At 39.2% G+C, this 13,001-nt stretch overlaps 1 protein-coding gene across 1 annotated transcript in view; it reads right to left on the reverse strand.

The window, feature by feature from the left end:
* The window catches only part of KIF27 (kinesin family member 27), an 82,152-nt gene extending 71,811 nt beyond the window's left edge, over positions 1-10,341 (reverse strand). Inside the window, exons 1-2 of the mRNA XM_052645177.1 lie at positions 10,044-10,341; positions 208-408 (exon numbers count right to left, since the gene is read on the reverse strand). Of these exons, the coding sequence (XP_052501137.1) occupies positions 208-408; positions 10,044-10,341 (499 nt within the window). The remainder of the gene's footprint in view (positions 1-207; positions 409-10,043) is intronic.
* Positions 10,342-13,001: the final 2,660 nt, after the last annotated feature.

Here is a 13,001-nt window from a genome sequence, read left to right on the forward strand (position 1 = left end):
GCTACATTTTGAATTACAACTTAATAACTTCATCATACCAAGTGGTCTGAACTTCTACTTTTTACCTAGGTGACTCCATTTAAAAGTAAAAACAAATTCATTTTGTTTCTATGTCTATTTTTAAAGAATCCTTGGAAAATGTCCAGAAACTGAACTAGATCATATTCATTTGCTAATGAAGGCTATTAATTAAGTAGGCTACTTCACCTGTGTTTCCCTTTTCATCTTCTCGGATGTGAAGATCTTTTACTGATGTCTCCAATTCTAGAAGATCTCTTAGGTCTTCCTTGTATACTTCTATATAAGACACTTTTATATTAAAGTCAATGCTAGGCTTTCCGGAGATGTTTTGAAATATTTCTTGGATAGCACGAGGAATGATACCTTTTTGACCCTCCACAACTGAAGCTGAAAATTTAGAAAAAGAAAGCCCATCTGAAACTTAAGATATAAGAAAAGCTACAAGCAATAAATTTACAATCAGGAAGCTCAATCTAGAGCTCTGTAACAGCCTAGAGGGGTGGGAATAGGGTGGGGAGAGTGGGAGGGAAATTCAAGAGGGAAGGGATATATGAATACTTATGGCTGATTCACACTGCTGTATGGCAGAAACCAACACAACACTGTAAAGCAATTATCCTCCCATTCAAAATAAATTTTTAAAGATTAAAAAAATTACCATCAATAAATTTACTTTCTCAAATTTCTATTACAAATTTTTAAAAACCGTAACTATAAAATTCAGGAGCAAAAGTTTTCACATGCGTGTGCTTACTCAAACTTCATTCATGCATTCATTAAATATTTATATAGTACCTACTATGTGCCAGGCAGTATTCTAGGACCCCAGGAACCATCAGTGAACAAATCAGGGAAAAGATCCCTGCCCTTATGGAACTGTACTAGGAGAGACAGATAACAGCAAAAGAAGAATAAATGAATTATATCATATATTAAAAGGCATTAGGTATGCCTGGAGAAAAAATACGGCAAGGTAAGGGGGACTGGAGGTGTAAGGGTATTTGGGTGGAAGGCGATTGCAACTTTAAATTGGAAAGTCATAATGTGGGCATCACAGAAAAGGTGACATTTGAGGAGAAACTTGAATGAGGTGGCAGAGGAGCCATGTATATATCTGAGTGTCCCAGACAGAACAGCAAGGGCAAATGTGCTAAAATAGTGTGGTCCAGAAACAAAGGAAGCCAGTGTAGCTGGAGCAGAGGGACCAAGGGGAGAGAGGCAGGGTACAAGGTCAGAGAGGTGACAGAAATCAGAGCATGCAGGTGCCTGTAGACCACGATAGGCTTTAGGTCGTATTCTGAGTGACATGAGTCTCACTGGAGCAGAGCAGTAAGCTGGAATTTAAGAGACCACTCTATCTGCTGGGTTTTACATCGATCATAGAAGGGCAGGGGTAGAAGTGGGAGACCACTTAGGAGACCACTGCACTAACCCAGGAATCTAGAGAGTTCAAGGGAGAAGAGGACATGATGGTGACACAAAGTTGGCAGCAGAGAAAGATGACAAGTGACCAGATTCTAGATTTATGTTGAAGGGAGAGCCATTAAGATGCCCTGACAGGCTGGATGCAGAATGTGAGGGAAAGTGATGAGTCAAGGACAACTCTAAGGTTTTGCCTTGAGCAAGTGGAGCTGTCATCAACTGACAAGGGGAAGAGTGTGTGTTGAGTTAATTTAAGGGAAAAATGGCAGAAGTTCATTTTTTGATTTATTAAGTGTGAGATATCTACTAAGGATACAACTAAGAGGGTGTGATTGGATATACGAGATCAGAGTTCAAGACAGTAGTCTGGACTGGAGGTTAAAAATTGGAAGTCAGGTAGCTACATATAGATGGTATTTGTAAGGTCGGACCCCGGGGGCCATGATGGGCCGCCCCTCCTCTCCTTCCCGCCGGTGAGGAAGTCCCTAACGGAGGATCCTCCCAGATCCCAGGGACCAATGACAGCACACTTCGCCGGTTGCCATGACGAGCCGCCCCCTCCTCAGTCCCTAACGGAAGGAGCCTCCCAGATGCCAGGGACCAATGACAGCACACTCTGACAGCTAAAGCCGCCCCACCCCAGCCGCATAGAGAAACCTATCAGCTCGCGACGCCACGAACCAGCAGCCTATCCAAACCTCCATCCGCTAGCCCAGCCATCCCTCGCAAAGTGCATATATAAACAAACTTCCAACGCGGTCCGGGCGCGCGGATTTCCTCGACCTGCCCCTATCGGGTCCGGGAACCCGCCCGGGAGCGCTTCGCCATTAAAGCCCGTTAAACATTTTTGGGGTGTACCTGGTCGTCTTTTACCTAACAGTATTTAATATCATGGGGCTGGTTGAGATCAAGAGGAACCGCTGAGAGTCAGAAGAGAAGAGCACCAAAGAGTGAGCTCTGGGCATTTAACCATTTGTGGGTTCACTTAAGAGGACCTACTAGCAAGAGAGTAGGAGGAAAACTATGAATGTGGTGACCTGAAATCCAAGTGAAGAGTATGTACCAAGTTTGCTGAAAGGCCAGTTTGACTGGAATGACCAACACATTTAATAAAGTGAAGGTCATCTGTGATATCTTGACAACTGCCGTGTCAGATGGAGAGAACTGACACCATGAGTCACAGATGAATGACACTTTCAAAGTTCTGCTACAGAGAGGAGCAGAGACGTGGGATGGTGGATGGCACGTGGAGTGGGTAGAGAAAGGGGAAGTGGGCAATGCTATTAATTATTTTAAGATACAGTAAAGACTGAATTAACCAGCATTCTCTCAATTATTAACACTAAAATATTATTAAAATCACACTGTTGTAACTGATGAAAGACTGTTCACAATGATCTGATCACTATGATTATTCACTGTTTAAAATACCATGTGAGCAAAGATTTTTAAAATTGATTATGCCCCATTTCCTCAAGGTGAGCAAATCGGTCCTCTAAAACACAATGAGAATGTAAACTCGGACAGCTTTTTTGGAGAACCATTAGTTTCGATAGTTTCAAAAGTTGAAACCATAATCACTCTCTGACTCAGAGATAGTTCTACGGAAATACATGCACATACAACCAAATGTGTTATATAAGGATCAGCAAAGATGTTTTGTTTCTGCTTTACTGACTATGCCAAAGCCTTTGAATGTAGGGATCACAATAAACGGTGGAAAATTTTGAAACAGATGGGAATACCAGACCACCTGAACCTGCCTCTTGAGAAACCTATATGCATGTCAGGAAGCAACAGTTAGAACTGGACATGGAACAACAGACTGGTTCCAAATAGGAAAAGGAGTACGTCAAGGCTGTATATTGTCACCCTGCTTATTTAACTTCTATGCAGAGTCCATCATGAGAAACGCTGGACTGGAAGAAACACAAGCTGGAATCAAGATTGCCGGGAGAAATATCAATAACCTCAGATATGCAGATAACACCACCCTTATGGCAGAAAGTGAAGAGGAACTAAAAAGCCTCTTAATGAAAGTGAAAGAGGAGAGTGAAAAATTTGGCTTAAAGCCCAACATTCAGAAAACAAAGATCATGGCATCTGGTCCCATCACTTCATGGGAAATAGATGGAGAAACAGTGGAAACAGTGTCAGACTTTATTTTGGGGGCTCCAAAATCACTGCAGATGGTGACTGCAGCCGTGAAATTAAAAGACATTCCTTGGAAGGAAAGTTATGACCAACCTAGACAGCATATTCAGAGAAGGCAATAGCAACCCACTCCAGTACTCTTGCCTGGAAAATCCCATGGACAAAGGAGCCTGGAAGGCTGCAGTCCATAGGGTCGCTATGAGTCGTACATGACTAAGCGACTTCACTTTCACTTTTCACTTTCATGCGTTGGAGAAGGAAATGGCAACCCACTCCAGTGTTCTTGCCTGGAGAATCCCAGGGACGGGGGAGCCTGGTGGGCTGCCGTCTATAGGGTCGCACAGAGTCGGACATGACTGAAGTGACTTAGCAGCCACAGCAGCAGACAGTATATTAAAAAGCAGAGACATTACTTTGCCAACAAAGGTCCGTCTAGTCAAGGCTATGGTTTTTCCATTAGTCACGTATGGGTGTGAGAGTTGGACTATAAAGAAAGCTGAGCACCAAAGAACTGATGCTTTTGAACTGTGGTGTTGAAGACTCTTGAGAATCCCTTGGACTGCAAGAAGATCCACCCAGTCCATCCTTAAGGAGATCAGTCCTGGATGTTCATTGGAAGGATTGATGTTGAAGCTGTAACTCCAATACTTCGGCCACCTGATGCGAAGAGCTGACTCATTTGAAAAGACCCTGATGCTGGGAAAAACTGAGGGCAGGAGGAGAAGGGGATGACAGCAGATGAGGTGGTTGGATGGCTTCACTGACTCAACGAACATGAGTTTGGGTAAACTCTGGGAGTTGGTGATGGACAGGGAGGCCTGCGTGCTGCAGTTCATGGGGTCACAAAGGTCGGACACAAATGAGCAACTGAACTGAACTGGAAGATGTCTTGTAATTGAGAAAAAATTCCGAACACTAACAAATCCATTAGTAGCAGAATGGTTAACAATGGTATATCATGCATCTATTTTTAAACAGATGTCTAAGATCCATAAAGTGAAAAAAAAAAACTGCAGAGCAAATTTCACTTGGGTAAAAGAAAACATACATATAGATCTATGTGAAGGGTACTTTGAAAAAATTCACAAAAAAATGGTTACCTCTGGGGAGTTAGGACAGGGAGAGAAAAGAAAGGAAAACTTTCACAGTTGTAATACTTGAATTTTTACCTTCAGAAATACATATATAGTCTAAAAGTTTTAAATATAGATTACAAAAATAAACTAAATATGCTGTATAGAATTGGAAAAAGCACAAAACAAAAATGCTGACAATCAAATGACAAGACGACAACAACAAAACAGTTTAAGGCAAAAATAAAAGATTTATAAAGAAACACTAAAAGCCCCAGGAATGCAACAGGCATTACTGGTACCAACGAAGTTCAAAACAGACAGAGGTAGTAGAAACTGAGCCCAGGTTAGGTCAACTTATCTCACAGTCCTATGCACTAAAATATCTCTCTTTAGACCATTTATTACAATGCAGGTAGACTATTGTTGTATTCCAAATCAATGGAATGCAACTCATTTATGTTAGCAAGAACCCTTAAAAAATATATTGGTGTCATATTTCTTGACACTTAGCCAAAAAGCACATTTTGAAAAAAGCTTGAGCTTTTTTCCCCGGGTGGTTCAGAATCCACCTGCAATGCAGGAGACCTGGCTTCGATCCCCGGGTTGGGAAGATCCCCTGGAGCAGGAAAATGGCAACCGACTCCGGTATTCTTGCCTGGAGAATTCCATGGACAGAGGAGCCTGGCATGCTATAGTCCATGGGGTCGCAAAGAGTTGGACACAACTGAGGAACTAACACCTTCACTTTCATGGAAAATACATTCCAAGCTACAAAAAAATGGCTTACAAATGAACCTTAAAAACAACTCGCTTTCAAGTTGAAGATTATCAATATTCAAATTTTAGGCAACAGACATTCTGAAAACCTGAGCCTTATTAACCTGGACAGTCATTCACTTAATTCAAGATGCAAGACAGGGGAACTCCCTGGTGGTTCAGTGGTTAGGACTGCACTTTCACTGCCCAGGGCACCACCAAAAAACCCAAAAAAGATGCAAGATCACCATCGTGTGGCAAGTGAAGGAAGCTGCAGATTTTCCCAGTACAAGAAAGTGAAAATGCCTTCTAGAGAGTTTCCAGGAACTAGCCAATAGCACTATTTATAAACTCCAGCATTATATATGCATTCTAGCTTAGTCAGAATATGAGGCTGATCAGAAACAGCTCATTCATTTCCCATTTCAACAGATAAAGCACAGCAATTCAAAAGATGTAACAAAAAGCTGAATTACAAATAATATTTATAATTAAAGCTTCAAACTGTATTCTGGTAACCAAAAGATCCCATTGTAAGGTCAGAGCCCGGGGGCCATGATTGGCCGCCCCTCCTCTCCCTCCCGCCAGCGAGAAAGTCCCTAATGGAGGATCCTCCCAGATCCCAGGGACCAATGACAGCAAACTTCGCCGATTGCCATGACGAGCCGCCCCCTCCTCGCCCCCGCCTGTGGGGGAAGTCCCTAAGGGAGGGAGCCTCCCGGATCCCGGGGACCAATGACAGCACACTCCGCCAGCTAAAGCCGCCCTGCCCCAGCTGCATGAACCGCGCCGCCTCGCTTGCATAAGCCACCCCGCCCCAGCCGCATAGAGAAACCTATCAGCTCGCGACGCCGCGAACCGGCAACCTATCCAAACCACCTTCCGCTAGCCCAGCCATCCCTCGCAGCGTGCGTATATAAGCAAACTTCCAACACGCCCAGCGCGCGGATTTCCTCGACCTGCCCCGTTCGGTCCAGGAACCCCACCCGGGAGCGCTTCGCCATTAAAGCCTGTTAAACATTTTTTGGTGTACCTGGTCGTCTTTTACCTAACACCCATATTCAATGTCACACCTATATTCCTGAAACAGACTATTTCAGAAAGAAACTATAAAGTTTTATACTTCAACAGCCATCATTTAGCTTTTATATACTATTTAAAGAGTATGCAAATGAAAGTTTTTAGACATTATGCTTGGTAAAAGTTGGCAACTTCAAGGTTCTGAAAAGAAGGAAAATGAGTGTGACTTTCAATAAGTATTACACTGAAAAAAAATTTTTTTTTCATTTTACCCCAGTGCCTAACATGGTACCCTGTGCTGTGCTTAGTCGCTTAGTCCTGTCCGACTCTTTGCTACCCCATGGACTATATAGCCCTCCAGGCTCCTCTGTCCATGGGGATTCTCCAGACAAGAATACTGGAGTAAGTCGCCATCCCCTCCTCCAGGGGACCTTCCCAACCCAGGGACTGAATCCAGGTGTCCCACATTGCAAGCGGATTCTTTACCATCTGAGCCACCAGGGAAGCCCTAGCCACTGCAAATGCAATCGTTTACTGGAGAAAAAAACATTATTTGCACGGTCAATAATCAAACAGTAGATGGCTGACCTAGAATTGGTGCTCTATAGGTAGCCTGGGAAATTGAAAATGCTATTTTCACAAATACATCAAGAAATGCAACTTCAAACAAAGTTTAATTTTTCACCTACCAGATGGTGAGAGAAATATTTTGAATTTATGAGTTCCTGCGACTGGCAAGGATAAGAGCAAATAAATGGCTTTCATATATTGGTAGTGGAAATATACACAGGTACACTGTTTTTGGGGAATAATTTGTCACTATCTATTCACATTTTAAATGTGCACACACGTAGCACTCATGGTAAAGAATCGGCCTGCCAATGCAGGAGACATAAGAGAGGTAGTTTCGATCCCAGCGTTGGGAAGATCCCCTGGAAGAGGGCATGGCAACCCATTTTAGTATTCCTGCCTGGAAAATCCCATGGACAGAGGAGCCTGGCAGTATGCAGTCCACAGGGTCGCACAGAATTGGACACGACCGAAGCAAATTAGCACACACCCATTACTCAACAAATTTACTTCTAGGAATCTATTCTACAGAAATACTAGCACATGGATCCAAAGTTAAATGTACCAAGATACACACTGCAACTTTTTGGGGGGGCACTCCGAAGCTTGTGGGATCTAAGTTCCCTGACCAGGGACTGAACCTAGGCCATGGTGGTGAAAACACCAAATCATAACCACTAGACCACCAGGAAACCCCTTGCAACTTTTTATAACAGTAAAAATCAAACCTAATCATTAATACTGTCCCTTTATGCTGAAATGGATGAACTATGATCCATTTAAACTACGGAATATTATATGTGCAGTCAAAAAAAAAAAGGTGAAATCCTATGACCTAAATGGGAAGAAATGAAATGATATTTTATACTGTTAAATAAAAAAAAGTTACAGAATTATAGGTATAAAATACCTCATTAAATAGACAAATAACAAAAAAACAAAAACTACATGTGTGAATACTTGTAGTAAGCCTAGAAAATGTATAGAGGACTCTAGACAGTAATGTACACAGCAAGCTGTTATTTCCTAGGAATGAAAAAAGCTTTCATTTGTTCAATTTGATTTCTTAAGCATCATATGCAATTCTTTTTATAATTCACATTAATTTTTTTAACTGGGTAGGGGGGAATCAAAAATTATTCCTAATGGTGATATTTCTTTTGGAATGAAGTATTTAGACCAATTAAAATGTTTTAGGACAATAGATAACTTAAATAACATTTTCCCTTAAGGAATTAAGATTGGATTCATGGCCTTTTAAAAAACAATTTAGCTGTATGTCACCAAGCTGTGAAAATTTTATAACTCTTATTAGTATAAGGCATATACTAAGTCTTAAAGAACATAAAACATATGCCAATCAAAAAAACAAAGCTAAGTGTTCAAAAAAACCCACAACTTGTAGTAGAAAAAAACTGAACTATTTATCATGAGACCCTAAAATAATCTAGTATCTTTAATCTCTTAATTGTATATCACTGTGATTCTAAAAAACGGGAAGGGGTAGGAGATATTGGGTACTTACAACTCCTCCATTTAATCTTGGAATGAGAGCTGCATCAGACAACACAGCTGCCCTCTAACTCCCTACCAATCCCTGCTTATAAAAAGAGATGTTCCTGAAAGTCACGTATTTAGTGTTTGAGAAGCATCAAAGCAAACACACTGAGAATCATTACACATAGACAGAATATTAACAATAATTTTAGACCATGATACATATGCACAACATTCAAAGTTTGTTTTTAGTGGGGGGGGCGGGGAGGAACCAATACAGTAAACGATCTCAGCAGAGAACCTAGCTCTCAATCTCAGCTCCATCACGAGCCACCTAACTGAACAAGCCCTTCATTGCTCTTTGGCTGGAGCCAAAGAAAGGAAGAGAAACTACTTTCAAGGTTCCTTCCAGCTCTAAAGAAAATCCTATGATCCCGCCTTTCTCAACTAGAATTACAAACAACAGAATTTCTATCCAAAAATATTGTTATAAAAGTAAAAATTTGCTTATACATGAGGTGATGGATATGTTAACTGGATGGGAGGAATCCTTTCATACCGTATACGTTTATCTAATAATGACGCTGTACACTTTAAATATTTTACAACTGTATTTGTCAATTATACCTCAATAAAGCTAGAAAAATAAAATAGAAATCTGGCTAGAAAATGTTTAAAAAACACTTTACATAATACATTTCTCCTACTGCCTCTAAGTTTTGTACACTTTAAATATTTTACAACTGTATTTGTCAATTACACCTCATTAAAGCTAGAAAAATAAAATAGAAATCTGGCTAGAAAATGTTTAAAAACACTTTACATAATATGTTTCTGCTACTGCCTCTATGTCTTAGTTGCAGGGCTCTCAACATTTATAATACTAAAAGATGCAAAATCTGATCATGTTAACTCATTTCTCTCTTATTTGAAGTTCTGTTCAAAATGAGAAAGTGTTGCCAGAGGCCAGGGTTGGGAGGTGGCAAAATGGGTGAAGGTGCTCAAAAGGTAAAAACTTTCAGCTATGAGATAATTAAGTTCTGGGATGTAATGTACAGCATGGTGATTATACTTAACAATCTGTATTGTATATTTGAAAACTGTTAAGACAGTAGAATTTACAAGTTCACATCACAAGAAAAACATGCAGTTATGTGAGGTGACTAACGTTAAGCTATATCATTCTGCAATATATAGATATATCAAATCATTACACTATATACTTTGGACTAACACCATGTTACAAGTCAATTATATCTCAGAACTGTGAAAAAATGACAAAGAGCTGAACACTGAATATTGTCTTAAAGGTCTTTTCTCAAGCAAACATCATGATAAATTAAACTGTTTAATGAAACTTCAATATTTAAAAACAAATCTTTCAAAAATGATCTTATGAACACATCTAATTATCCTATTCATTATTTCATTCAATCAATATGCTAAGCACCTACTATGTGCCGGGCACTGTAGTATTTCAACTTCTTTCTATTATCTCAAATAAAAGTCAGAGTATAAGAATCTTACCAACATGGCCTCCTCCGATGGTGTATGTCTTCCCAGATCCAGTCTGTCCATAGGCAAAAACGGTTGCATTATAGCCCTCAATGAGCGACAACACTAATGGCTTTATACAGGTATTATAAACTTCATCTTGAGTGGAATTTTTGCCAAAAACAAAATCAAAAGTAAAGATTCTATCTCTCCCAATGATAATTTGTTGGGTGTTTGGAATAACTCTCACACAAGCTTGATGATTATGAAGAACTTCTTTGCACAGCAGAGGTCTAATTCTTATAGCAACTTTAACTGGTATTTCTTCCATGGCAGCTTAGATTTTACTAAATAGATTTTCTACTTAATATCCATCATCTAGTGTGAGACACATCCATTTTACGTAAGATCTGGACCCCTGTGTATCAAAATAAAAACAAAATTTAGTTATTGACTCTTCTTTCCTAATACACTAACCATCTTCTAAGCGAAGTCAATTAGAGCAGGCTTTATTCCAATATAAGATAGCTACAAAGAGTAAATCTGTCTAGAAAAAGTATACCTATATAATTTATAGATGAAACAATACAATGTCCAGCTTTGCAGCAAAATAATTTAGGGGGTGGGAGCCATGAGTTAGTAAATGATAAAGCAAAGTGATAAGTGAATGGGATTCAATCATGCCATTCTTTCTATAATGGTAATATGTTTCCCAGCTCATTTATTTAAATATTGAATAACTGGGGAGTTAGAAACATACAGCAAGGAAATACCTGGTAATTGTACATATGTACACAAGTAGTACAAAGCAAGCCCTTATATTAGACTTTACAGCTATGTACTGAAAAATAACATCTCCCCTTTGTCACAAATGTTAGAAATTAATCCATGAAAACAGTTTAAAGGATTTCTATAAGTCAATGTAAATTTAAAATGAAATTTTTTATTCAAAGATAACCAAAACTAACAGAAAAACTGTTGTTGCATTCATAAATTATGTGGCACTTTTTCTAAAATTCTCTGGTGGGATTAATACACTAAAAATTAAGTTGGTAGCTATATTTACAATGAACAACCTGAAAAATAAATTAAGAAAACAATTCCATTTACAATAACATTACAAAGAATCAAATGCTCAGGAATACATTTAACAAAAGACATGTAAAACTTACACTCTGAAAACTACAAAATATTGTTGAAACTAAAGAAGATCTAAATAAATGGAAAAACATCTCATGTTCATGGACTGGAAAGCTTAAAATGGCAATGTTCCTCAAACTGCTCTCAAGATTAAACAGAACGCCTATCAAAATCCCAGCTGACTTCTTTGTAGAAATTGAAAAGCTGATTCTAAAATTCACATGGAAATTCAAAGGACACAGAATAGCAAATAAACTACTGAAAAAGGACAAAGTTGGAGGATATACTTCCCCAATTTCATAACCAGGCAACAGTAATCAAGACAGTATGGTACAGGCACAAAAACAGAAATATAGATCAATAATTGGATAGACTGCTCAGAGATAAACTCGCCCACCTATGGTCACCTAATTTCTATGACAAAGAGGGCAAAAACATACAATGGAGAAAGACAGACTCTTCAATAAGTGGTGCGGGGAAAACTGGACATCGAATGTAAAAGAATGAAATTAGAACACTTCCCAACACCATACACAAAAATAAACTCAAAATGGATTAAAGACCTAAACGTAGGGTTGGACACAATGAAACTCTTATTAAAGGAGAACATAGGCAGAACACTATGACATAAGATCTTTTCTGACTCACCTCCCAGAGTAATGAAAATAAAAACAAAAATAAAGAAATGAGACCTAATTAAAGTTAAAAGCTTTTGCACAGCAAAAGAAACCATAAACAAGACAGAAAAAACAACCCGCAGAAAGGGAGAAAGTATCTGCAAGTGAAGCAACTGACAAAGGATTAATCTCCAAACCTGTATACAAACAGTTCCTGCGGCTCAATTAAAAAAAACACACACAACCCAACCAAAAAATGGGCAGAAAATCTAAACAAACATTTCTCCAAGGAAGATATACAGATGGCTAAAAAACACATAAAGGATGCTAAACATCACTAATTAGGGAAGTGCAAATCAAAAACTACAACAAGGTATCACCTCACACTGTCAGAATGGCCATCATCAAAAAATCTACAAACAATAAATGCTGGAGAGGGTGTGAAGAAAAAGAGAATGTTCTTACACTGTTGGTGGGAATGTAAATTGATATGGTCACTATGGAGAACAGTATGGAGGTTTCTTAAAAAACTAAAAACAGAAGTACCATACGTGATCCAGCAATCCCACTCCTGGGCATACACTTGGACAAAACCATAATTCAAAACGGTATATGCACCCCTATGTTCACTGCAGCACTATTTACAACAGCCAGGATATGGAAGCAATCTAAATGTTTATCAACAGAGAGATGGATAAAGAAAATATGGTACAAACAAAATACAATGGAATATTACTCAGACATAAAAAGGAACAAAACTGGGACATTTCCATAGACATGTATGGACCTAGAGACCTATAGAGTGAAGCAAGTCAGAAAAATAAATATCATATATTAATACATATATGTGGAATCTGAAAAAATTGGTATAGACAATCTTATTTACAAAGCAGAAATAGAGACACAGACAGAGAGAACAAACATATAGATACCAGGGGGAAGAGGGGTGTGTGGGATGAATTGGGAGACTGAGATTGTGATTGACATATATACACTACTGAAACTATGTATAAAATAGATAATTAATGAGACCCTACTGTACAGCACAAGGAACTCTACTCAATGATCTGTGGTGACCAAAATGGGAAGGAAAGCTAAAAAAGAGGGGATATATGGCTTCCTTGATGGCTCAGCGGTAAAAAATCTGCCTGTAATGCAGGAGATGCAGGTTCAATTCCTGAGTTGAGAAGATCTCCTGGAGAAGGAATTGGCAACCCACTCCACTATTCTCACC

The sequence above is a fragment of the Budorcas taxicolor genome, chromosome 8 (assembly GCF_023091745.1).
Source record: "Budorcas taxicolor isolate Tak-1 chromosome 8, Takin1.1, whole genome shotgun sequence".
Lineage (NCBI taxonomy): Eukaryota > Metazoa > Chordata > Mammalia > Artiodactyla > Bovidae > Budorcas > Budorcas taxicolor.